We start from the raw sequence: 27,981 nt of genomic DNA, 5'->3' as shown, positions 1-27,981 counted from the left end.
ATCAAGCGAAAAGCTGTTCATAGACAGGAAACGCACCATCAGGATCTTACAAAACAGAACCACCTCTGAAGTGGTATTACCAAAAAATAACCCATGCACACCTTAAAAGTCAAACTTTAATCAAACCAAAAATAATATACAGGTATGCACAACTACAAATTAGTCCCCAAACATTAAAAGAAAAGGAAAATATAGGTTTGATGTTTTTTTTGTACAACATACAAGAGAGAACAAAAAGGAGAATATCATTGTTTTGTAGTGATACAGTAAATGCTGTGGAAAACAGTTATATCGAATAATCAATGATTTGTTAAATTATACGGCGTTTGCACTGTAGTGGTCATTCAGGTTCAGAACCTGAGCATGTCGGACGCTAACGGGGGCAGTAAATGTACCGATTTAAAAAGCGCATTAGCTGCTCGACTCTCACAACACGCGTTTGTCTTGTGCTGGCTCGATGGGTTCGCAGCGGAGAATTCCGTTCACGCAGGCCGACTCATAAATAAACATCACGACCGGCGACGCTAAATGGAGATAAGCTTCCTGCATTCCACTACCCGAGATTAACGGCACGCGCGCTCTGAATGGGACCGCGCAGTGCAGCAGCGCTCTCGGGTTGCATTTCCCCTGTGCAAAATTAAAAATGATGCCCTTTTCATCGTTAACTCTGCTCATTGACAGGCTCCAAAAACATGAGAGAGAGAATCAATGTAATGCATAGACAACATATGGGCAGTAATCACAACATAACACCACAGCTTCACCTGGTCTGTGGACTGGGTCTTAAAAAAAAAAAAAAACACTACAGTCTCTAGGAATCATCCTCTACCCCCTTTCCATGGACATATCAATGCCCACTTTAATTTGACCGTTATAGGGGGTGGCATAATGCAAGACAAAAGGTTCTAAATTGTAATTCAAGGCCATTTTATGTCCAAGAGCAGTGACAGTGTGCCTTTGGTTTGTACGTCTTGCACCTTGTGGCTGATGGATGTGCAAACCTCATTTCATTGGCTCATTTCAGCCTCGCAATAACGCTTCATTTACTAAAAACCAACATGGCCGTCTGGTATAAGGCAAGCGTTTTTTCCTTGTTTTCTACAATGATGAATAATACGTGGGGTTCTTTCTGATAAAACAAGTGGACAGTGAGGCGAATTCTCCAGCGAAGGCTCAAGATCAAATACTGTTTTATATATTCTAAACATATATATGGTATATATATTTTTAAATATATGAACAAAATATGGCAAGGGCTTCAACCAAAGTAATGTACATCCAGGGATTTATAAATTTCTCAGTGTTATGTACAGTTATTGATATAGAAATAATCTTATGGAATGTATTTTACACAAACACAAGGCATGTAAAGGTAGGCTTCCCAGAATTTTAGTTTTGACATTTGCTTGCTCAGATGCACCTCCAGCTTTACAGTTAAAGAGCTGTCCCATCTCCCCGCATAGCCCCTGGCCTAGGAAACCCAAAGCCATTAGCTGCATTAGTCCCTCCCGCTCCGTCGGTGCTTTCGAAAATGTCCACACACTCGACAGAAAAGTGGAAAATTCTCTTGACGGGGAGAACCGGGTTCTTCAGATTAATAGAAACTTGCAAAAGAAAAGTAAAAAAAATCCCCCCAAAAGCCATCAGGGCATAGTCAGGGTCTGCCACGCCGGAGAGGGAGCGGTTCGAGCAGGGTCGTCGCGGTCACATCTCTGAAGTGCGTTCATTTTCATACTCTCAAAATGTTCTTGTCCTTTCTCTGAAGGAGGGGAATGGAAAACGTCTCATAATACAATAATTATCAGTTTACCAACAAGGTCCTTAGTCAAAGCAAAAAAAAAAAGTCTAATGTGGTACATAAAGTCTAGGAAACCAAAGCTGCAGTGTTCTAATTGGCTTCTAGATGTTAATCAGTCAAAATCTGTGAATGGAGGCAATCCAATGGTGAGTGATGTTGGGGGCAGGAGGCCTTGGGTTAACGTTAGGTACTGCGCCAGACTTAGCCGGCCTAAAGGGTGGGAAGGCGGGCCAGGCCCAGCACCCTAACTGTGTGCACGGTACACAGTGGAGGCTGCTGGGTAATCTTGGCCAACTTTCCAGTACTTATATCAGCTTTAACAAAGTGCTTTCCTCTCTGAAATTCAAGTTTCAGAGAAGAAACCCAGAAGCTCCCAGACCTCATCAGCAAGCCAAATGAAGGCTGAATGCAACTCGCTGAAATTTACTTTTCCCATCTCCTGCCCTCGCTAAAATTTGCCCTTTCTGCAGACGAAGGGAGAATATAGCATCATGGGAAAAATGTCCTGCCTGATGTGAATTTGGAAGGCTTTTCCCACACAGCCATCTGCACGGATGCATACCGAGAACCTGATGGCCTTGTACCAATTAAGCCAATGCAGGTTCTAATCATAGCTAGTAGAAACTATCCTCAATTTGAGTGTCTGATGGTCTGGGGCGTGTTTATCTTAGTTCTTAAGGACCTCATATATAAAGCAATACCTCTAATAATATAGAATAGTCATATAATTATTTGATAATGAATAGTTGTGAACAGACGCAGCTTTAATAAACCAAAGCACCTCTGTCAATTTTAAACTAACATTGGCCAGTCTTGTGATAACCAATCAGGTTTCAACACATCACACTGTTTCTTACTCTGCTTAGCAGGTGACCATAATACCCAGGGAAACCTACAGAGCTGATATACTGTAACTGTACTACCCACTTACGAAGTTGGGTATTTAACTCAAGCATTTTACTGCAGTGCAAACAGGAGCACCCAACCTGGGATTCAAACCTGCAACCTTCACGTCCATCTATCAAACCGCAGTCATACTATAAGTCGAAGATTCCTGACACCCTTGCAACTTCCTGTCTGACATGCATGTAAACCAGACATCAAAAACTTAAATCAGCAGCAATCTTCTGGTGTCCAAATCTGTGCAACATGGTTACTGGTTTTATTTCCATTAGGTTGGTGCTACGGCAGTTGTTTGTAAGTCTCGATCCAGAGTAGAGCCACAAACTTCATCGCCATCCTTCCCCCGTGACCGATTCATCCCAGAGCAAGGCTGGGGTCTCTCCCAAATCTCCATTTAAACAGGGATGCTCTTACACAGACAAAGATCATGTAGGTCTTCTCTGATAAGCCTTTGAGTCCCCGGTCAGTGGAAATCACTGACAAAATAAAAATAAATAGCCGGTAATAAAATCTGATTAGCGATTTGTCTTGCCTTTTAATCGGCTTAAAGGAGCCTTTTCCGTCCCCAGCCACTGTCCTTTCTTCTCTTAAAGAAGAAAGAAGAAAAATAAAAGAGCAAGAAGAAAAAGAGTATCATTGATCTCCGAGAGGAGACGTATGAAGCTACACAGGAATCCGGGAGGAAGTGTTTAAAAGCTCTCAACAGCATCCTTATTAAAAAGCGTCTCAGATATAAAAAGAGGCCTGGTTGCCACAGTGACAGGGAGAGATATGGGTTGAGGTCAGGGGCCGAGGCCCTTTCCTCCCATAGCTCAGCTCCAGTGGGCAGGGGCTCCTGAAATAGACGGCCGAACGATGCCTTTCGGCGAGGGCTTCGATCCAAACCAAGACATCTGAGGGGAAATAATCAACAAAGAAATGACTATTACAGCCCAGAAAACCCATACAGCACGACAAATTACCACAGTGAACAAAATGGATCATGATAAAAAGTGAGAACCCATAACTGCACTTCCATAAAACAACCTTTTTCTTTTGCCCCTTTCATAAAGCAGGTTGGTCGTGGACGTGGTCAATACTTTTAATAGGGTAATTAAATGTAGACAGCTTTATTAAAATTTGAAAATTCACAAGAACCACAGTGTGTTGTTCTACCTTAAATTTTGTAATTCGGAGTATGCCGCCAAGCACACAACTCCCAAGACCAGAAATGAGGCTTGTTGTCAGTCTGCCATCAGCTCTCATTGGGTTTGATTAATCAAACAAATAAGGACGGATTTCTGTCATGTCTCACCAATGAAATACAAAGTTTGCATTTTAAGGGGAGGAAAAACTCAAAACAACACTTCCTACTCAACTCAGCAGTTTTGATGGAAATACTGTAAATCAAACCCTGAAAGTTGAAATGCTTGAATTTAATGTCACACTTATGCCTCCAGTACACTTCAGTCTGATTTCTATTCCACAGAATGTGTGAAAGGACAGAAACATAATTTCCACCAGACTGACATATCAAATCAAAAGAAATCAAAAAGAAAGATATCAAACAGACTGAGATATCAAAAGAAAATGTTGTCAAACAGACTGAGATATCAAAATCTCCCCTTGACCAACTTGCTGTCTCAGTACATTTGAACCCAGACTCACTAGTGCATGGCACTGTGCAGAATGAATAAGCCCAAGGGTTGAGCTGCACTGTACTACAGGCCTGTGTGAAAAGAGAGGGAGCCCGGGTTTCCCCAGGGAAACGCCAGTCAAAGCGGGGGCAGACCTTGTATTCCAGAGTCTCCTTCAGCATGTCCTCTTCCTCACGCGTGAAGTTTAGCAGCACAGACACAGCTCTTATCAGCTGATACGCCTGAGGGGGAGAGATAATGATATCAATTATTTTCTTTACCTTTCGTTTACACAGTTACGTTTATGTAAGCACGCTCCGTGTCCTTTGCGTACCTTTCATGATTTCACACCCGATGAGTAATAGTGTAATAACCGATTGGATTTTAATTAACTGATGATGTTTGTCCTTGTAAAGCTTTGGCAATGGGCGTTATGCTAATAAAGTCAGTGACGCTGAATATGAAACACAGAGAGAGAAGCAGCAAGAGGAAGTAGAGTGAGAGGGGGACAGAGATAGAGAATAATGTCAGAGGCAACTCTTGAGTGACAGCTCATAGAGCCAATAACACTGCACGTTCATATGAGGAGTGGGGTTCAGCAGAGGTAATGGAGTGTGGGGGTGTGGCTTGATGATGTCACTGATGAGGAGTAGAATGTACGCTCACCTCAGCCTCCCTGGAGGACATGAACTTGAGCACCACGTGCTTGAGGTACTCGAAGTTGATCTCGCGGGAGTCGTTGAGGTCAGAGTTGTTGGTGACGGTGGCGCTGGAGACGGCCGGGGGCGGGGCCTCAGGGAACGGCTTTTCTGGCCCCTCCGGTTTTTCCACCCTCCCCTCCGCCAGCCTCTCCCTCCCCTCAGACTCCTGGTCTGGCTTCAACTTCTGCAGGCAAGACAAACAGACACACTCAAGACTTACCGCCCACAAATCCGCCCGGATCACATGACTGTCCTTACGCAATTACATTCCTGCACACGCATGCATCCGCTAAGCACCATGGGGAAAAATACATTTGATGTTTATGGCTCTACCAAAAGCTTTCAGAACTCTGTGAGATCATGAAAAATTGAACTCAACTGGTGGCAACCACTTTTGAATTTTAAGCCTTTAACTTAAGACTTAAGTTCCCCCATCAGTCAGAACTTCACAACAAATTAAATAAAAACATGTTTAATTTTTGAATTTTCAGCCCTCAAACTGATCCTGCAGGTGAGTGCGAGCCAGTCCTACTTGCCGTATTCAAAATGTCAGCTGGATTTATCTACGCACAGGCACAAACACAAAGCACCTGTCTTTTGTTTCTCTCCCTCCATGTATAATGGGGGGGGGGGGGGGACAGACTCCCATCCAGTGTTATGTCACATTATTACACTATCGCACGTAAAGCAATGCTTCAGCGTCTCCGGGCTCGCCTCTCTCACCAGCTCCTTCTGCAGGGTCCTCTTCAGCTCGGCCAGCCTCTGCTGTAGCTGCTTTATCGTCTGCGAGACAGAAAGAGAGGGCGTTCGATCATTCGCCGCGTCACCGCGGGCCTCCTCCGCTCGACAGCTGCGCCGCCCGGCGCCGCCCATCCATCACGCCAACGACCTCGGCTCGCCGCTCGCAGTCCTCCCCGTTAGCGAACGACTCCGCGAGACGCTCTCTCAGGCACTCAAAGCAAACTCGCACCTGCGATTTTTTACTGCTGCTTTTACCGCTGCTGCAGCCGATTTTAAGGCTTAAGGCCGATTTTAAGGCTTAAGGCCGTTATTGCAGAAGTGAAATAAGAATGTTGCCGATCGCTACGGTTTATAGCTCAGTGAATTCATTGCTCGGTGGACTTTGCAAAATTCATCCCAGTGTTCATTGCGCAACAAAGCGTGCCGGTGTGTGCGTTCTGTAGCATGTCAACACGTTTCTCACAGATTACGCTCCAGTCTGCATAGAGCAGCCTTTCTCATTGTGAAGTGTACAGTCACATTGGAAGGCGCAATTCACAGATATGTAGGCCTAGTTTATGACACCCCATAAAAATACAATCCCTCGAGAACAGCCGAGCTAGTCTGAGGCAGCTCAATCCACTGTAAGGGAAAATGTGACAACCTAGATACAAAAACATTGCTCCATAACCAAAATGGACTGCTCTAAGAAGCAAACTGGTCATTCTACGTTCAGAGTGGATGAGTAAAGCAGGGTGCAACACACCACACTCACACACACATACCACACACACTCTCTCACGCACGTGCACACACACGCACGCACACGCACACACACCTTATTCTTCTCGCTCAGCTGCTGTTCCAACTCTTTGTTCATTTTCTGCATGTGAGCCAAGTCATCCACCGTGACAGACCCGTTCTGCTCCTTCCCACAATCCTCCGGGGCATGGAGCTGCCCCGTCAACATCTCCACCTCAACCTCCAAGTCCGAAACCTGTAATACAAACGGAAGATAGGGGAAAAGTTAAATACATGCCAAGAAGGTGACTCAGGTCCTGGCAAAGGCCTTTAGCTCAGACACAAACACTATTGCTAAACTAACTTATTGTATCTTCCTTCTTAAAACAAATATAACAGTAGTATTGCTTGCATTTTCACGAGACCCTTCTAAAATTTCTCCAACTCTCCCCTCAACTAATGTTTAGTGTGAGATCTGGCACAAAATAGCAGGTTTCATCATCCATGTGAGTGGCATACAATGGTTGCAGTAATGGGTATGTTCTCCTATTGATAGACTACAAAGCACTCTGAGGTGCTGAAAGGTCCAATCCATAAATGATTGTTACTGTAGCATTATTATGTATTTGGCCTGCAGCAGTCTGTGTGGTTCTGACCCGGGACTGGCAGGCGTCCAGCTGCTGTGTCTGAGTCAGGATCTCCTGCCTCAGCAGGGCCATCTGGGAGTCCTTCTCCTCCTCCCGCTCCACCGCCTGTCTGCGCAGACCCTCCGCCTCCGCCTGCAGCGCAGACAGCCCCGTCTGCGCAGTCCGCAGCTCTGCAAACAGACACGCTGCTGGTTAGCCCGCCCGTATTACAAGAGGATTACTTCCAAAGGTGCCGCACATAACCAAATAAGCTGGACGAAACAGGCCAGAGAAAGCGATGATGAGTGATATGATAAAAAGATTTCTCATGGTATAGAAATATTGATATTGATATTTTCGTGACCAAATATGAATGCTTGTCATGATTCAGTTGCAGGAAAACATATTCCCATTAGTATCCACCGGTTCTGTCTGAAAGATGATCTGAAAAGCTGAAGGCCAGCAGCCAGCAGCCCGTGCGTATGTGTGTGTATGTGTGTGTGTGTCTGCATGTCTGTGTGCGTGTGAGTGTGTACTACCCGCTACCAGCTGGGTGAGAAATGAATCATTTTCACACTAAAATTGGCAGCACTAGTTCTTCCCTGAAACTCGGAACAGAACAAGGTTCAGGATTCGGAGGAACACAGACAGCCCTCGGCTAGACGCTACAGCAAACAAGTTTCAGGCAGAATGACTGCGACCATCCTCACAGCTCAGTGAGGAATGTATCTAATGCGAACTATGCCATGCTCTTCCAACATATCACATTTTATTACTGTGAGAACTCCTTACTCTGTGCCAAAAGCCATGCTACGGAGTCTTTGCCAACCTGACGAATGCCTGTAGCTAAACTGAGCTGGTCTTAGAAAGTGCATGAGAGACTTGTGAAAATGAAGCTGCTGCTAGAAGTGGCATGGCTTGGGCCAGTAGGGGGTGCTGTTCCCTCTCAACCAAGCAATGAACCATATCCCCAGTGCAAGGAATGGGACACTGTGCTGCAGGAGACACAGTCCATCAGATGAGATGATAAACTAAGGTCTGGGACTCACTGTGGTCATTAAAAATCCCGTAGCACTTTTAAAGAGCTGGAGGCTCCCCGGTGTCCAGGCTAAATCCCCTGGTTAAGTCTGCCTATTTCAATCTGTCAACTGAAACATCGCAATTGTTGAGGTGAGCTTCCCCCCATTCGCACTAAACTGCTCTGAGACTGCTAAGGGCGTTACATGAAAATGCCATCCCCGTCTCAGAGAGCACTAAAGCAACTCAAAATAAGGAAAACCAAAACAGCGTTTAGAAACCTAGTCTAACACCACCCACAAAGATGTCAGGGTCAGGTCAGGTTCTTTTTATTACTGCTATACAAACCATCCAACATTCAGCACAGGCCTAAAAGTGTGTGTGGACATGAATGCTTATTAAAATCATCCAAGTACCCTTGGATTATGTAGGGCGGTTTACAGAAGTGAGCCCCTTATCAGACCCGAGATAACATTAAATTAATCCTGTTCTGGTAGCACCGGATAAGATTACACACGTTCCTTCGTCACTCAGATACTTATGCTGTTTGGTGTATCTGAGGGGTTCCTGGTTTAAGTACATAAACCAGTCAGGAAACACATTGAACTACATTATACTGTAGTTGATGTGGATCAGAATCAGAGGACAAGTACACATTTTAAATGGCTACAGGGACAGTGCCACCTAGTGGTACACACAAACAAAATCTAAAAGGAATTAGTATATGATGATCACAAAAATGCATCTACAGAATTAACAAGACCAGGTTAAAACCTAGTATATGGCTGGACCTAACACACGTGATCCGGCCGACCAATGGTGTAACTTCATAACTCGGCCGACCAATGGTGTAACTTCATCACTCAGCCAGTCAGTCAGTCAGTCACTCACAGACATTTGCGTTTGTAGGACTGGCCCCGCTGTTGTGATCCAGCCAGAAACAATTAGAAACAGTTTCTTATATCTGGTCTCACTTTTCATTAAATCGAGCGTGCCATGAACATGTTAAACTTCAGCTCTAAGTATGTGGTGTGCTGCACTGCAGTCTCAAAAGTAACATAAGCTGCTGAGGCTCCAAGCATCACCCAGTGCACACTCAAATGTATCAAACACAAGGGCCATGTCCTAATCAGCCTCTTAACTACTGTGTCCTCAAAATGTGCGCTGCCTACTAAGCATAAAGCCCACTGTTTAGTGCACTTTTTAGTAGCCAATTGTCAGTATGCAAAAAATATCCTCCACACTGTTTTCCAGCCATACTGTGGAAGTACTGTCAAACGTTCTGCCACTGAGGCCATGCTGACGTGTCGTTGTTATCATTGCGGTACATTTAGAGTACATTTCACACACTCAGCAACTTTTGCATCCAGTGTACTCAACAATACTCAATAGTAGGCAAGTGTGCCGTTTCCAACAAGGACAGGGACAAAAATCACGTGACACGAGTGAGACAAATCAAATACAAACCGGCAAGGCTGGTTTGAGCAAACCGAAAACAGAGGAGGAGTTTCATTTTACACGGGGCAGGATTACCATAGAGGAAAGTTACCAAATCTACTGCTACTGCTGCCAAATCACAAAATGCCTCGAGTGAAATGGTTCGCTTTTTTCAAAAGTTAATCTGGCAGTGGCAACGTTTTTTTGGTCATACATTTAGAATAAACTGACAATCTAGAAAATAACCTTCATTCTTAAACAAAAAAAATGAGAATTAAATTAAAAAATGTAAAGTTTTATTGCAAGGATCTTTCAGATGCAGTATTGAATTGTGGTCCAGTTGCTAGAAATTCTCATTCTTAAAAACACAGTGAGTAAAGCACTTTCAGTGTACAGTATTCTTAACTACTGTATTTCACTAAAAGCAGTGTTAAAAACAAGCATGGCTTTGTTCACTGATATACTGTTAATAAAGCATGCCTGTATGCATGCCATGAACACCTTTTTCTCTACACAAATTCACTCTTTCCATTCATGTAAATGCAACCAGTTTCTATGAATAAATCTCTTGTAAAAATACATTCCTTTCAGAAAGATGCAATTCTTTAAAGTGGTTTGCACCTTACTCTTGTTTAGCACAAGTAACCCTAACAGGCACAAGGTTATTTTATTTGCCAATGATATGGACTAGCCCATACGTTTAGTCCATTAATCCCAGATTCTTCTCAGAAACCCAGCATGACAGAACGCGGCCTCTTACCTTCCTGAAGTGCGCCGAGCTCCGCCTCCCTCTGCCCCAGTCGCTCGGTGACCTTGGCCAGCTCCTCCTCCTTGGCCTTTAGTGTGGATGTCATCTCCCCGACCTGCCAGAGAAACCAGAGCCCCGCCCCCACGCTCAGAACAGTAAGGAAGGCCTGATCCCCCCCGGAGGCCATTATGGCTCGCAGTAAGCCTGAACCGAGGCAGGGCTTTTAGACGCGCGGACGAGCCGGGGGATCGATTCTACTCGCAGGAAAGCCAGACGGTCTTCAGAAGCTTTAGCGAAAGTCAAATTCAGGTGAAATAAAGTCAGGGGATTTGTAGTGGCTTCGGTCAGCCTTCGGAACGGCGGCTTCCTGTATTTCGACTGGCAAAGTCAGGAGCAGAGAGAAAAGGGCATTCCTTTCGATGGGTGAAAGTGGTTTTCCATGATATCCAAGTTACAGTTCAATGATGAGATTACCTTGAGAGCCACTGTTTGAAGTCTATACCCTGGAACACGAGCGGCATTTATCAAATCTGTCACGTCTTTATTTGCTTTAGCTAGCCTTTACGCTGTTAACACCTTCCTGTGTAAAGTAATTAAGGATGGCCTCAGTACAAGCAAGCCAAGTTTGTTTAATGGGTTGAAATACTGCTTCAAAGCCCATAAGCTGAGCAGTTGGAAATGTTCTTACTCAAACATTACAAACCCACTCCAATGACAATTTGTACTTATTTGTAACTGTAAATGGAAGTGGATGGCACAACAGCCATATAACAATTGCATGCCAAAATTCTATTGATCTGAAACACAGGCTACAAATTGAACTTTGATGCTAGATATAGTAACGGCTGATTATTCCCTCAATTCGCTTATTTAAAATTTAACAATGAAAACGTGTTTTATTCCTATTTTTATGATAAAAGATGTTTCATATATTGGCAAAGCATCTTTCCACCACGTGTGTTAAATTTTTGTAGTTAAACATTTGTAGTTCTGAAAATTAACTGTAAAATGAAACATTTAAACAATGGATTCTGGTTGGGAGTAAAAAAGAACAAAAAGGACTAAACAAAAAGGCATGAAAACTGGGGGGTAATTTATTGGCAGAAATAGGCCAAACCTGGACAGGGACAGCACACACATTGTACAGTGCCAAGTCCATTTAAAAGCTCGAGTGCACATTTCTACAAAGCCGATAAAAACTCAAGCTTCAAACTCCTGTGTAGGTCAGTCTGACTGTAATTTCCTGAAAGGTATCCGGTGTGTTTTATGGCGTATGTTCTGGGCCTGGATACTGACCTGCTGCTGAAGCTCCTCCCTCTGTCTTCTGGTCTCCTCCAGGGCCTTGGCGATCTCCACGCTCACGGTCTGCCTGCTGGCCAGCTCCGCCTGAGGGAGAGGAGAGAGGGAGCAACACAACCCCTGAGGAGGAGCAGCAGGGCGGGGCTGAGGGGGGATAACAGGGAAGCAGTGCCAGGAGCTAGAGGGTCCAGGGAACCCCTAGAGGGGTGTGTGTGTGTGTGTGTGTGTGTATGTGCGTGGGTGTGTACTGTATATGCATGTATGTACTGTGTGTGTGTATGTACTGTTTATGCGTGTGTGTGTGTGTGTGTGTGTGTGTGTGTGTATATGTACTGTATGTGTGTGTGTGTGTGTGTGTGTGTGTGTGTGTGTACTGTACATGCATGTATGTGTGTGTGTGTTGTTGTGTGTGTGGTGTGTAAAGGGTGTATCACTGTATATGTTTGTGTGCGTGTGTGATGCACTGCTAGTGTGGTGTGTGTCATGCATGTACAGGTGGCCCTCTCATATTTTTTTCCTGGCACACATTTCTTGATCCACTCCTGAGTGTGGCGTACTGATCAATCGCTCAGTCTCCTTCTCGGTTTATCAACATCCAGCCGTCTCTCCGCAGCCCACCCCTCCCTCCGTTCCCCCTGCTCGTGCAGCCTGCTGAGGCGGCTCGACGCGTGGCGAGCGGGGCGCGCGGAGAGGCGGCCCTGCCCACCTGCCTGCTCCAGCTCCTCTGTCTCTTCAGGCGCCTCACCTCACCTGGACTCGCCAGGCGGCTCCGTCCAGTCGTCTGGGGTGGACCAGGGGCCAGGGGGGCGGGGCAAGACAGATGGGAAGAGCGAGCGAGGGAGAGATAAAAGAGCAGAGAGAGAGGCAGAGATGAAAGGGGCCCGAGAGGCATTAGCTCTGTGAATATTTCATGCCTCTTCGCCTGAAAGTTCCGTTGCGTTCCAGCACTGCGGCTGCGATTGAATTACAGAGCAGCGTATCCTACAGGACTGCCAGAGGCTCCTGGAGAACCCTGCAAACCTGTGAGCATCATCTTAACCCTAATCTTCAGCAAGAGCAAGGGCAGGGGCGCCTCCAACAGAGTACACCCTCCAGCCCCTCTGTTCCACTACACATACACATACACACACACATAGACACACGCAGACACACGCTCAAGAACACTCTACCCAAAGAGGCTGCTAACAGGCTTCAGAATTATAGGCATCGACAACCCAAATTGCTAGGTATTTGCGATGCGGTGCTAGGCAAGCGTTCATGCGGTTAACTCACAATGCGGTGCTGGACCAGCGGTCATGCGGTTAACTCACAATGCGGTGCTAGACCAGCGGTCATGTGGTTAACTCACAATGCGGTGCTGGACCAGCGGTCATGCGGTTAACTCACAATGCGGTGCTAGACCAGCGGTCATGTGGTTAACTCACAATGCGGTGCTGGACCAGCGGTCATGTGGTTAACTCACAATGCGGTGCTGGACCAGCGGTCATGTGGTTAACTCACAATGCGGTGCTGGACCAGCGGTCATGCGGTTAACTCACAATGCGGTGCTGGACCAGCGGTCATGTGGTTAACTCACAATGCGGTGCTGGACCAGCGGTCATGCGGTTAACTCACAATGCGGTGCTAGACCAGCGGTCATGCGGTTAACTCACAATGCGGTGCTGGACCAGCGGTCATGCGGTTAACTCACAATGCGGTGCTGGACCAGCAGTCATGCGGTTAACTCACAATGCGGTGCTGGGCGGCGACCCGGTCGAGGTCCCGCGCCGTCTCCAGGGCGGTGACCTGCGTCTCCAGGCGCCCCGCCCGCTCCAGGCCCTGCTGCTGCAGACGCTCCCTCTCTATGCTCCCCTCCGCCTGCTGTGGGGAGAGAGAGATCAATCGCTGCTCAACACGTACAGCCCAGGATAAAGTCTGCCATTTACATTTATTTAAATTTCCTTCAATTTCCTTCCTTCATTTTCTCTGCTGCTTTAGGCCATGTAAATTTTTATTTGTGTATTATGCTTCAAAGCACCACTACTACTACTACGCTACTACATTTAAACTTTTTAATGGATAAAAATATTGGAATGCACCACGATACTATGGTGTGAAAGGCACTGCATACATAAATGCTACTATAATGTTACCATAATGGAACACATCAAGCTGACGCAGTCTTACCAGTTTCTGTAGTTGCTCGTCTCTTTCAGCTACTTGTCGTTCGCTGCTGCTCAGCCTGTCGCTGCTCTCCTGCACTTGCTGCTCCAGAGCGCTGATCTGCAGAAAGAGACAGCACAGACAGAGAGAGAGAGCAGTACAGACACAGAGCCGTGAGCCTCGGGGACAGTACAGACAGAGAGAGAGAGAGAGCAGTACAGACACAGAGCCGTGAGCCTCGGGGACAGCACAGACAGACAGAGAGAGCAGTACAGACACACAGCCGTGAGCCTCAGGGACAGCACAGACAGACAGAGAGAGCAGCACAGACACAGAGCCGTGAGCCTCGGGGACAGCACAGACAGAGAGAGAGACAGTACAGACACAGAGCCGTGAGCCTCGGGGACAGCACAGACAGAGAGAGAGAGGAGTACAGACACAGAGCCGTGAGCCTCGGGGACAGCACAGACAGAGAGAGAGAGAGAGGAGTACAGACACAGAGCCGTGAGCCTCGGGGACAGCACAGACAGAGAGAGAGAGAGCAGTACAGACACAGAGCCGTGAGCCTCGGGGACAGCACAGACAGAGAGAGAGAGCAGTACAGACACAGAGCCGTGAGCCTCGGGGACAGCACAGACAGAGAGAGAGAGCAGTACAGACACAGAGCCGTGAGCCTCGGGGACAGCACAGACAGAGAGAGAGAGGAGTACAGACACAGAGCCGTGAGCCTCGGGGACAGCACAGACAGAGAGAGAGCAGTACAGACACAGAGCCGTGAGCCTCGGGGACAGCACAGAGAGAGAGAGAGAGAGAGAGAGAGCAGTACAGACACAGAGCCATGAGCCTCGGGGACAGCACAGACAGAGAGAGAGAGAGAGGAGTACAGACACAGAGCCGTGAGCCTCGGGGACAGCACAGAGAGAGAGAGCAGCACAGCACGCTGCACAAATCACCTGCGCCTCCGTCCTCTCCCTGTAGGAGCTCCAGCTCTCCTCCTTCTGCCTCAGCAGCGTCTGCAGCTCGGCCACCTTCCCGTTGAGCCGGGATATCTGGGAAGAACGAGTCTGCCGCTTTCAAAGTCTCATTCTCACAAATTCAAGAACTCATAGAAAATGTAACAACAGGCTACATCACAAGTGCCGAATACCAACAATAATGCAACATAAAAACCTATCAATATTTCTGTATAGCACCATTTACATATAGGCTGTTATGACTGTTTCTCAATGGACATTGTGCAGAAGCAATCAAAAACAGGCCCAATGTCCCTGAAAATGAATGCTGTCCCAGGACCAGGGCTTCCTATTTTTGAGGGCATAATTTTAGTCAACTACAAAGCTCTTCCAGATGATTGCCAACAATCTCAACAAAAAGAATTCAGGCTCAAAGTACTCCTGCCAGAATGTTGTAATTTGCAAAAGCATTCAAGTCCTAGATTAAATTCATTCAAACTCTGAGGACTTCCAAGGCTTTTCAGAAGAGCACAGGAGCTCTGGAGGGGGGGGGGGGGGGTGGTGGGTGGAGGGGGGCTCACCTGCGCCTCTAAAGCGCTAACCGCCTCCGCCTGGCTGGTGCGCGTCTCCAGCAGCTCCGTCCGCGTCTCCTCCACCTTCTGCTCCAGGGCACACTTCTGCACGCGACGACAGGGCGGCGAGCAGGACGTTACACATCTTTAATAAATATCTGCTATATTATCTTTATCTTCCCAATTTTTGAATTAACCCCTTATATCCCTCCTCCTTTTCTATATAATTTGGGAATGTCAGTTGTGCCACCCAAACCCAAGCCTGGAGCACTGCAGTTGTAGCGCCGTTGCTCCTCCCGTGCACTAGCCAGCAAGCCAGTGGCTACTTTAGACACCACAGGCCACAAAGCACAACAGGAGAGCTGGCACTGATCTGAGGAGAGCAACAGCGTTCTCTGACAAAAATTGGCAGCCTGTGGTCACCTTACAGAACTAATGCAGCTATATCTCAGGCTAGCCAACTCAAACCAACCCTTTCCAGAGCACTATAACTCAGGCTAGCCAACTCAAACCAACCCTTTCCACAGAAGTATAACTCAGGATAGCCAAGTCAAACCAACCCTTTCCACAGCACTATAACTCAGGATAGCCAACTCAAACCAACCCTTTCCACAGCACTATGACTCAGGATAGCCAACTCAAACCAACCCTTTCCACAGCACTATAACTCAGGGCAGCCAACTTAAACCTAACCTTCCCCAGACACCGTTCCTCTCAGGCCAGTTGCATGCAGTCTGCAAATGAAATAGCTGAGGTCCGAACCAGTGTCTGCAGGCCCCAGCCTGAGCTAATGGCAGGAACCTGCATGACCCCACTTCTGCAGCTCCGTGTCAGAGCCCCCCTCTCCCACTGCCCACCTCTTTCAGCAGCTCCTCCAGGTGCTCGTCCTCCGTCAGGTTGCCCTGGAGACGCCGCTCCAGGGAGGACACCTTCTCCTGCAGATTGGAGACCTGGCGGTCCTTCTCCTCCTCGGCCATTAGCACCTGGACGGGACACACCCGTGTCAGCCGCTGACGCTGGGCAGATCATCTTACGCTCGCGTCAGGTACGGACGCATCCTTCAACAGTACTCTTCTGACGTTTTTTTTCATATCGGTTACTAGGAAACCCTGAGACGTCCTGATGTAACAGCAAAACCCACGTCTCACATTTCAACAGCCCAGTCTTTTGTATATATGTGTATATAGGGGTTAAAGTAAGAAAACAGCCAGCTGCTTCTCAGTTCTGTTACAGTATAGCGACCCAAAGTGGCCAAGGCAGGCATGGCACTTTAAAATTACTCGTGGCAGTGCAGATGGGGCGTAACGGTGAGGGTTTGGAAGTGTGTGGGCGTGTGCGGCTGGCACGGGTGCGGCGGAAAAAGGTCTGGTTATGACAGGCAGGGTGTAGGCGCCCTTAAGGTGTTCAGCAGTTCTGAGTGTGTTCAGTTCAGTTGTGAGCACATTCAGGAAGGTGGGGTATGCAGTAGAGAACGTGTGGGTGGAGAAACTGAGGGCGTGGCTGTGAGGAGAAGATGTGGTGGTGAGGTTGCAGTTGTGATAATGTGGGCATGGTGGAGCAAGTGCAGGGGGGTGGTAGTGGGGTATGGGCGTGGCAGAGAAAGTGCAGGGGGCGTGGTTGTGGGGTATGGGCGTGGCAGAGAAAGTGCAGGGGGCGTGGTTGTGAGGTATGGGCGTGGCAGAGAAAGTGCAGGGGGCGTGGTTGTGAGGTGTGGGCGTGGCAGAGAAAGTGCAGGGGGCGTTGCTGTGAGGTGTGGGCGTGGCAGAGAAAGTGCAGGGGGCGTTGCTGTGAGGTGTGGGCGTGGGGAAAATGGTGCAGGTGTAGCAGGTGAGCTGGGAGACTGAGCTGGGACACTGACCTTCTGTTTGTGCTGTTCGTGCTGCAGTCTCAGAGCCTCGTGTTCGGCCTCCAGGGAGTGGAGAGACTTCTCCAGCCCCACTGCCGTACCCTGGGACTGCGAGACACACCAGAGATTTGCTGACAAGCCCAGATGAGTCACACATTTAAAGAAAAGGCACACATGCAGGTGTCGCTCCCTTTAGATAAATAATGTCATTTACGTGAATGAGATTCCAAGGAGTGCCTAGTTGTGCCTCACCTTCTGGAAGTCTTCAGACACCTGTAGGATGACATTCTGGAGCTCCTGACCTCTGCCCTCCAGCTCTGTTATCTTTTTCTCCGCTTCCTCTCTGATGCCAAGGAGCTCCTGCCTGAAGAACAGGTTTGTCTTTTCTTTTTTCACTTGTTTTCATTTTACACATTAGCATGAACCACATTCCGCAGCAATCCACTGTGCGTGGAAACAATGGGAAGTAAATTCAAATAGATAAAAGGAATTCCAAAGAATTAAAATGAGGAATTCCAAACATTAAAAAAAAATACAAGCCTTTCATAAATATTATAAATGCCCTGTGAGCCCTTATCACCCAATTCTCCTCCCGCCTCCTCCTGGCCCTCCTTACCTCTCGGCCTGCAGCTCTGTATAGAGCCTGGAGCTTTCCTGCCTTTCTTCCTCCAGCTGCTCCAGCTTGTCCTGGGCTTCAGTCAGTCTTTGGCGGGCTACCTGGAGCTCCCCGGCCTGCTGCTGCAGCTCCCGCTCCCGCTGAGCCAGCTGCTCCTCCCTCCTTATTAGCTAACGGGAAAAACACAAGTTTTTGGTTAAATTTCAGTTTTTTTTGTTGTTTTTTTAAACCAACTAAACATTTTTATTTTTCCTCCAAATTTGGAATGGTCCATCTCATTGCTGCAATTTTAAATTTGGTAGAGTTCAGACAAGTTGCCAGATACCGCCTCTTTCAGGGACCTGATGAAACAGAACAGGCGGTGGTACAACAAATCATCTAATGCCCTGTAAGGCCACAGGCGGCACCACGGTAAGGATTCAATACTGGACTGTGGGGTTCGTCCCCACATTGAGGCTCCAGGATGAGCCACCCCGAGACCACCAGAGACCACCCCTCACATTTGGTTTAACTTTCCACATTTCAAACTTCATTTGAAAAACAGCCCAGTAGTTGGGAAGATAAGCCCAGGACAGAATCCTGATTAAATAAACCCTTGTTGCAGACAATGTGTGAGATAGCGTGGGTAGGTGAGACTGATGTCTACCATGTGTTTGACCTTAGCCAGCTCCTGCTGCTGGAATCCCTCCAGCTCGTCCAGGTCGTCTCTCTTCTGGAACAGGCTGAGGCTCTGCTCCGTCATCTCATCCAGCCGGGCCGACAACACTGATTTCTCCTGCGTGGGGGAGGTTAGAGAGAGGTGGGTGTGGGATTCTCCATGCAAGCAACCATGCTAGTCCCCCATGTGCCTCAGGCCTAAACTGACAATCTTGAGAGGAACTTACCTGCTCCAGCGCTGACATCTTTTCAAGCCATTCCTACAAATGAAAAAGGCAAATGATCAAACTGACAGGAAATACTGACACCGGTGATGTAATTAAAAATAAATATTTAGGCCAATAGCAGAACATGGCCAGATATTAAATATCCTGAGCTATGCCATTTAAATGCACGCCAAGCAAAACCGGCAGGGGCTCGGACATGAAATCAGAAACCACTGACTTACTAACCTGGTCCTTCTTTTCAAGAGCCAAGGCCATGCCTTCAGCCATTTTGGCTCTGTTGGCCTGGTACAGCTCATTCTGATCTTGCAGTTTCCTCATGGATGCTGGAAAGGGAACAGAAAGGAGTTTTTACTAAAAGCTCTCACTGTGCATCAGTGCTATCAGCCAGGAAGTGAAGACAGCAACGTCTGCAAAGAGGTGCAGCAGGCCGAGGCAGCCGCACAAGGGTTAGGCAGCAGGGTTAAGCAGAGAAGGAACACAGAGTATGAAGATTATGATTACTTCTGCATTTCATTTATGGCTAAATCCCATGGCCATATGTGTAAATACACATGAAGTGTAATACCTAGTAGACATAGGTTACTAAAGACAGACATATTCTTGTAAGCTGTTGAGGGTACCTAGATACCGTATTGTAATAGAAGAGTTAGCTCAGCTGCAAATACTGACTCAAAATAGGGATGGCCATTGCCTGTTTAGCACACTGCTATGATTTATATTTATTTAACACGGAATGCCACTCATCTCTGTGCCATGATCCAAAGAGATGGTTCCAAACTGAGGGATTCCAATTAGCCTTCCACCATGACATATTTCTGTGTCTGACAATTCCTTAAAATGGATTATACGATTTCCGATCGTGCTCAAAATGATGCTAAATAATTTATCGCACAAATGGCTACTGAGACCTTGGCACATCTACGAATTCCTCAGACTTAAATAGGCAATGATCAAACTTCCTTTGAGAAAGCACTTGCCTAGTACTCACTGAACAATGAAATAATTAATCACAACTGCAATTACCCTTCTAGAAAGCCTATGACAGCCAATGCAAATTACAAGGAAGTAAAGGTCATTATTGAGAGAGGGCAAGGGAATCATTTGTATCATAATAATTAAGAGCCATTAAGTGTCATTCTCAGATAAGTCTGTCAGCCTGCCACAGCCTTAACTCATCAAACAGTAGTTGCCTTTATTGCTAACAGATACCATATACTGGGTGGAAAATTGTTTACAGTATTTACAGTACTGTGATTTGAATCTTGTTTTTGTCTGGTACTTTACAAATGAAGCCAAACAAATGACTTTCCCCTGGGAGAACAAACATGCTATATGCCCGTGGTAAGCAGCCATGTTCCAGGAGATCTACCATCCTGTATGTTTTCATTTCAACTATAACTTGGCACACTCAACTCTACTAATTAGCAGTTCAACAAGATCTCTATTGTTGAATGAGGTGTACTTTGTTAGGGTTGGAATGAAAACCTACAGGATGGTAGAGCTCCAGGAACAGGGTTGGTAACCACTGCTATAAATTCTATTCATCTTACTGCATTCCTGATTCAGGAATGAATTAGAACTGGTTAACCTCAGCTGTCTGAGTTTATAACAGACTAATTAATTATCTATCAATGAAATGAGAGCCAAGGTAGATCGTTGAATGGAATGAGAAAATTTGTTCAGTTTATGAGGATTTGCATCAGTAACAAAACCATTTTAAATATGAATTTTTCATTTAAACAAGTATATGAGGGTTGGCAGGAGTTCAATTTATTGAGTTTAGCAACAGCCTGGCCTTGTTTAGATGCGCATGTTGAACCCTGACCTTACCTTGCCCTAACTAGTACCTCATTCACCTCTGCAGCAGCAGAAGACTGGCTAACTAGCTAACATTCTTCGGGATATAGTTCACCCGAAATCAAACCTAAAAAAACTGGGGAGGGAGCCAATGATCACTGCCCTGTGAGGTACCATGTGTTGAGTATAAGAACAATATTTTATTCTCTTTCCTCTCAATTTGGAATGAATGTCCAATAATCCCTCTCATGGCAGCAACGTCCTCTGACAATTTGAGAGAGGCAGACAATCACAGGCTCTCCTCTGCAGTAGGCGACAGACCGCAGCACCCCCCTTTCCATGTGCCTCATGTGGTCAGGCAGCCCGGCTAGCTACTAGCGACAACACAGACGACTGACGCCCTGCACCTACGGGCAACACGGTGGCTAATTACGCGCCCACAGCCTCCCACACCACCCCGCGGGGCCGCCAAGCAGAAGGCACCGGCACAGTCAGGACCAGAATGTGAGACGGGCCACTGAACTGAAACCCCGTGTATCAGCAGTATGAGCTACCCAGCACCCACTACGAACAATCAATTCTGAATGAGCGAAAGCAGGTGCCTGGTCACGTACTGCTGAAGCAGACATTACCAAATGGCAGACAAGTGAAAGAAGGAAAGATGGAAGGAAAGACAGAAAGAAAGAAAGAAACATGGGAGAAAGGAACGGTACGTACAATCCTGGTGCTTTTCTAACGCAATTTCGAGCTTGTCCTTGGTCTTCTGCAAAATTCGGAGCTGCTCAGCGTAGTCTAGGGGTGGGAGGGGGCGGAGCCAGGGGGAACGGGGGGGCGGTACCACAAGCACAGACACACAGAAAAAAGCCAAATGAGGGAAGAGAGGGGAGGGAAGGGGATAAAAATAAAAAAAAATTTTAAGTGGAAAACATAAAGGATAAACATGAGTGAGTGAAAACAAAATGGGAGGAAAAAAATAAATTATGATTTTCTGTGGTGAGAAAACCATCCCGGTTAAGAGGTCGAGTGGAGGTTAGCCTTCACTTAACCTTTACTTAACACAGTGTGGCGGGGGGTCACACAGACAACTGTCTCTAGTGGAGGGGTAGCACACAAAATAGGACAATCGAGGGAGGGGGCAGGGGCACGATGCCAGCTGGAGGACAGGGGCATCACTACTGAACACATCAAGCCCAGTGACTGACCTAAAAACACACACAATCCAGGCTCATGCCAAACACACTCTGGATTACACATAAATATGCAATAGTGTTTACAACAGATGACTGGTAGCCCGTCTCTAATTAGTTTGTACCTGTGGTGATGCTTTATAGGCTATAGAACACTGCAATAAGCATACATCATCATCTCAGTGATGAAGGCAATATACTGAAATGTCAATATTCTATCCTCGTCTCAACTAAAAACATTTACTGTGGATATTTCTTCAGTATAATAAACGTGATAGTGGTACTATATAGAGGATAGTGTGAATGATCAACCTTTATTTAGATACTGAAAAATGAGTGAAGTAACCCAGCCCATATAAAAGCCTTGTCTCATGGTTTCCTGTCCAAGGGACAAATGATGACAGCCGAAACAGATCTACGGGGGCTGTTTTTTGTGAGAGGCGGGTGCAGCGGGCGTCCAAGGCAGCGCAGGGCCTTACCGGAGAGCCTGGCCTCCAGCTTGCGGATCTGACCGTTCCTCCGGAGCAGCTGGGACGACAGGTCATCCCTGGAGCTGCTGCCGTCCGACGCCTGCGGGAGGAAGAGGCGTGTTGTGTTACATTACATTACATTACAGGCATTTAGCAGACGCTCATATCCAGAGCGACTTGCACAGCTTTTACACAGCATTTACATTGCATCCATTTATACAGCTGGATATATACTGAAGCAATGTAGGTTAAGTACCTTGTTCAAGGGTACAATGGAAGTGTTCTACTGGGGAATCGACCTCGAAGTCCACCCGCGACCTTTAGGCTACAAGACCAGCTCTTTACCCATTATACTACACTACTGCCATCAAACCCCGGCGAGCCACGCCTGTGAGGGCGGGCGAGACTCTTCCGGAAGGAAGGCGGGACCGTCTCAGGTTTTACTGGGCGGAGTGCGCACTGCAGCAAACAGAGCCTATGAAGCGCGAGAGCCGAGACGGGCCCTAACGTACCATAGATTTCCAATCAGCGTCACCGTGCTAAAAGCACTGAATACAGAAACACGCGAGTCACAACTACAGATCCAGATCAGCTGCATCATCAGTATTATATAACCAATTACACAGGGGACCCAAAAACAAATGCATATTTGTAGAAATCAATAAATCAAATGTGTTCATACTTGATATCATTTAAAAACACAAATTTTACCACTGTCAGCACATACAGCATGCTGTTCTGAGTGCATTCCTTATGGCCTTGATGTAGACAGGCACTGTGATGGAGGTTCAGCTGTGAACAGCACTGGCTTTTTCTTTAAAAAGCTGGCCTAAAGGTTTAACACCGAAACAATAAAAACAGTTTCAATGTTGAACTTTTTCCACTCGACTCATTACAGCTAATAACAACATAACAGTATTTTGTGAGTGTGAACGCTGGCAGAGCAGGGGAAAAACCCTCGATAAAGGTTCCTCTCCGTCTGTAAGCACACTTTTGGCTGACACATTTATCAGCCCTGAAGTGAGCATTAGCGCCGCTGGCTCTGCAGCTGCACCTTCAACACCTTTTTTCATTTGTTTAGTCTCAGAATACGCCATTAGTCAAACACACTTCCAGCCGGCACTACACTTCAGTGTGGATACGCCGCCTCACCAACGTTACAAAAGACAGCTCTATTACGGGGCTTAGGTTTTACCATGCATGTGATATACCAGCTGCAAGATTCGTCTGCTCTTCATTACTGCACAAAGATCTTATACCTCACAAAGATATACCAGCTACAAGATTCGTCTGCTCTTCATTACTGCACAAAGATCTTATACCTCACAAAGATATACCAGCTGCAAGATTTGTCTGCTCTTCATTACTGCACAAAGATCTTATACCTCACAAAGATATACCAGCTACAAGATTCGTCTGCTCTTCATTACTGCACAAAGATCTTATACCTCACAAAGATATACCAGCTGCAAGATTCGTCTGCTCTTCATTACTGCACAAAGATCTTATACCTCACAAAGATATACCAGCTGCAAGATTCGTCTGCTCTTCATTACTGCACAAAGATCTTATACCTCACAAAGATATACCAGCTGCAAGATTCGTCTGCTCTTCATTACTGCACAAAGATCTTATACCTCACAAAGATATACCAGCTGCAAGATTCGTCTGCTCTTCATTACTGCACAAAGATCTTATGCCTCACAAAGATATACCAGCTGCAAGATTTGTCTGCTCTTCATTACTGCACAAAGATCTTATACCTCACAAAGATATACCAGCTGCAAGATTCGTCTGCTCTTCATTACTGCACAAAGATCTTATACCTCACAAAGATATACCAGCTGCAAGATTCCCCTGCTCTTCATTACTGCACAAAGATCTTATACCTCACAAAGATATACCATCTGCAAGATTTGTCTGCTCTTCATTACCTCACAAAGATCTTATACCTCACAAAGATATACCAGCTGCAAGATTAGTCTGCTCTTCATTACCTGACAAAGATCTTATACCTCACAAAGATATACCAGCTGCAAGATTCGTCTGCTCTTCATTACTGCACAAAGATCTTATACCTCACAAAGATATACCAGCTGCAAGATTTGTCTGCTCTTCATTACCTCACAAAGATATACCAGTTACAAGATTAGTCTGTTCTGAATCAAGCCAACAGAGCACTTCTGCAGACTTTCAGTAATAAAATATACACGAGCGTGGAGTAACAGGAGCCAATGAATTCATTATTCATCATTTAGCCGTGAGACAAGCCAACAAACGCTGTCCATTCAGCTTTAAAGCGGGGCAAGGAAATGCAGACGTCCAACGGCAATTTATACCACCGTTGCAGCTTTGAATTTAACCTTAGGGCTTTTTAGAGCATTTTCCCCCCGTTGATATAACGACCCTCATCAGATGCTGACCTGTGCAAAGAGTGGTGAAATGGACTGTTGAATGCGCCTCGACACAGATCCGATCGGTTCTGCATCGGGAAAGCACCGACGCCGATAATCGCTTCCCCCAGGGCCGCTAATTAGGGAGGGAAAAGCACTTAACGCGAGATGATAATGGAGAGCCTTCCCTAATGCCGGGGCAGAGACAGACTTGTGTCTGACCCAACAGCTTAAGAGCTCCTGCCCTTCGATCCGGCGGACAGATGGAGACCACCTATCACCGCCTCACACACGTCCATCGGCCCGTCACACGGTCTTTCCCCGCTGCGGATTCCCGGAAGCAGCTGTTTAAAGCGCAGCTAAAGTGTGGAGGAAATCAGCGCATTTCTTCCTTCGTCAGGATGATTTTACACAGCTCCTCCACATGAATGTGAAACCAGAGCTCATGGTGCCATTAACCCGCTTCTGTAAAAATATCACTGAATGTTGCAGCTCTGTTCCAGTCGCTCTTGGGAGAAATGTATGCCTTTAGGTTTACCTCAGGTTGCTTTCATCTGGGATGTTTTGGAATGATAACCAGAACAATCAGTAGGCTCAGATGCCTCCAGGTTATTATATCCACCTGGGTTTTAGAGGTTTGAGGGCTCAGTACACAATTGAAATGTAATGCAACACCCATATATACTTAGCCCTTAGACAGAATGCAACCATTGCGACAGTATCACTTTCAGGTATCTCGTTCCGGACATGTCCTCTACATTTAGCTGCATCACATCACAGGAAACAGGACCGACCAGCCTATAAACATCCACGACATGACCATCTCTAAGTGGGCTCTAAGTGGGCCAGATTTACAATGATGGAAGCACCTCCCCTTTTCTTTCAAACCTGCCAGTCAAGTGCAGTAGAGCACAAGCCAATCAAAAGCAAACCTTTGACAGCAACTTGTTGCTGGCTGGACCAAAAGGGAGCAATTTTTTTTTTAAATTAATGACGATTCCACTTGTTGTCTACATACAAGAGAGCTGTTGTCTAATATTTATACTTCAGTAAATATTTAATGTGTCGACATGTCACATGGTTTTGTCTCACCTGACTTCAATTAGCCCTACAATAGGGCAGTACTTGCTTTTGCTTAAACGTTGGTTAAATGAACACAGCCAGGAGGAACCCGAGTGTGCGGCTTTCTTGATCTTTCACGCTTCCAGAGGAGGGGTAACGGTAGAGCGGGGCGCACTTACAAAGTCGTCGCCAGAGTCGGCTCCCACCGAGGTGATGGACTCCTTGCTGACGGAGCGCGGGATCCGGCCGCCGGTCCGAGGAGCGGTGGCGGCCTCTTCCGCGATCTTCTTCTTCAGTTTGGCAAACATGGCGGGCCCGCCTCTACCCACGCCGTCTCGCTGCCAGTCTCACGGGTCCTATCCCTTCGCTCCACCCCGCCCCCCACACCAGAATAATCCAGCACCGTTCCGTGCCTTTAAGGGTTCTGCTCCGGGGCACAACAAGCCTGGACAGCAGTGCTGTGTCTTCCCACAGAAAAGGAGACTTTCATCATCCCTCGCCTAATGCTCTGAAACAGAACAAAGCAATCAACATACATGAATTTCACACAGGAGGAGTTTCAATAACAGCGCATTATTTTGATTGACATATGTATTGAACCAGAAATGGCATTAAAGATGGAAAACGACACTGGCATTAAAGATGCTCATATGGGAACTGGAAGTAACTGTTTGACTTGAAGCCAGCAGTTAGGAGGCATGGACATCATGCCTGTTTAAAATTCAAACCTGATATCTGAGGCATTAAAATAGCAATTAACAATGATGACATTTTCAGTGTCAAGTCACTCCATGTAAAAACTCAGACATGTCAGTGGGTTTAAGATGCTGCCAGCATGAAACTGTATGTACAATAGGAGATCGCCAGGAAGTATGCAGGCCTAAGTCAATCCCAGGGATACTGGATAAACGTTGAGACCGATTTACAATGATTTCACGTGAACAACTTATTAAAATACCAAACGTCATTCTTTATCATAACTGTAGGCTAATAGTTTATTATTAATGTAAAAACAGTACGGAAGTACAGAGCTACCAAAATGAGTGACAACGGTGTTACATGTCCTTAACCAATCGCGGTTTCACAATGAGCCAGAATGGCCGAATCCTGAAATGGAAGGGGAGGGCTCCGGCTTACTGGCTCTACTGAATGCGTTGGGCCTTGACACTCATTACCAGTTCGACATCCTCGGCCTTCGCTGTACAGCTAATGCCGACAGGAACTCGTCAAAGATCCTAAGTAGCCTACTGGCCAAACCAGAGTATCGCATTCCAATTGAGCAGCAATCAGGCTAATCCATTGACTAACTACCCACAACAAGCAAGTCACACGAATACGATACAACCAAGCTAGATGGTAATGATACTACGATAGTACTACCCTTGTATTAGTATTGTAGTCAACGTTACACCAAATTTATATTATACAGAGGCAGTAAGATAGTTAACATTGTAGCCAGACAGTTAACATTGTAACCAGACAGCACATCAAGCCGGTGCAAACAACAATTGCATCAAATACACTGTCACTAGCGACCTAGATTTCAAACTTATTTACGTTACGTTAAGTAGACAGCTATTTTAGCTATTGAAGTAAACGTTTATTCAGCTAGCCAGCCAAAGATGACTGCCTTCTACAACTTGTTCAATTTGCAATATGACACTGAATTGCTCGCAGCTATTCAGGTCTATCAACAACTGCACATCCTGATATAAAGCGAGACATTTATATATACAGCTAGCAAACTTTATTTGTTAGCTAAATTACGCTAAATGACCAAATGGATTCGAATGGTCAGCATATTTGCCACGATATGCTATTTTGCTGAACGAGCTAGCGTTAGCTACATTGTACAGACTGTGGTGTCACATTGAGAATTAGCTAAATATTGAAACAATGTAGCTACCAACATCCTGCATCCTCGCGCTTGTTATATGCAGCCACCGAGCCATAGCGGACCAGCTAGTACCTAGCTAGTCACCGTTCGAACTTTGTCCATTGAGGCGTTTCAAAACACATCAAATAACGCTCTCCCAAAAATGTTTAGAATTGCAATCGTTGAATGCATAGCTTATACAATATTATATTCGTGTAACTTAGCTAGCTGTCTGGTTTGCTCTGTAGTTTGTTAATTCACAAAAGAGAATGATGTGCAAATCTCCAGACGGAATTATTCAGCTAACACTAGCTTGCTAGCTACCGATATCGTTACATAGATAAGGGAACCCTTACCATATGAACTCCATTAACAAAGTGAATAATGCCAGCCGCAATCCATTTGTTTTAACATAAATCCCCCAATTAAATTGTGAATAATGTAAACACTGTTTCCAATAGTCTCTCACAGCTACATTTCTGAAAATGTATTATTTTCTAATAACTTCTTTACGTGTTCGCCAAGACCTCAAATGTGGCTATGTGGAGAGTGGTGACGTTTCTGATACCTCCGTGTA

General features: G+C 46.2%; 1 protein-coding gene across 1 annotated transcript; it reads right to left on the bottom strand.

Annotated features, from left to right (window-relative positions):
• Positions 1-102: 102 nt before the first annotated feature.
• golga1 (golgin A1) lies at positions 103-27,981 on the bottom strand. The gene is made up of 24 exons (XM_064297516.1): positions 27,761-27,981; positions 25,708-26,036; positions 22,083-22,173; positions 21,134-21,208; positions 18,845-18,942; positions 18,620-18,652; positions 18,382-18,510; positions 17,736-17,905; positions 17,372-17,483; positions 17,132-17,227; positions 16,131-16,256; positions 15,283-15,378; positions 14,702-14,797; positions 13,773-13,868; positions 13,329-13,466; positions 12,313-12,387; positions 11,604-11,804; positions 10,320-10,422; positions 7,136-7,296; positions 6,577-6,735; positions 5,742-5,801; positions 4,984-5,202; positions 4,473-4,559; positions 103-3,594 (listed from the first exon to the last, which is right to left on the bottom strand). The coding sequence occupies exons 2-24, from the start codon at positions 25,834-25,836 to the stop codon at positions 3,514-3,516; spliced, it is 2,631 nt and encodes an 876-aa protein (XP_064153586.1). The 5' UTR covers positions 25,837-26,036; positions 27,761-27,981; the 3' UTR covers positions 103-3,513.

Source organism: Anguilla rostrata, chromosome 10, assembly GCF_018555375.3.
Source record: "Anguilla rostrata isolate EN2019 chromosome 10, ASM1855537v3, whole genome shotgun sequence".
Taxonomy (NCBI): domain Eukaryota; kingdom Metazoa; phylum Chordata; class Actinopteri; order Anguilliformes; family Anguillidae; genus Anguilla; species Anguilla rostrata.
This window is presented reverse-complemented; position numbering and strand designations above follow the sequence as displayed.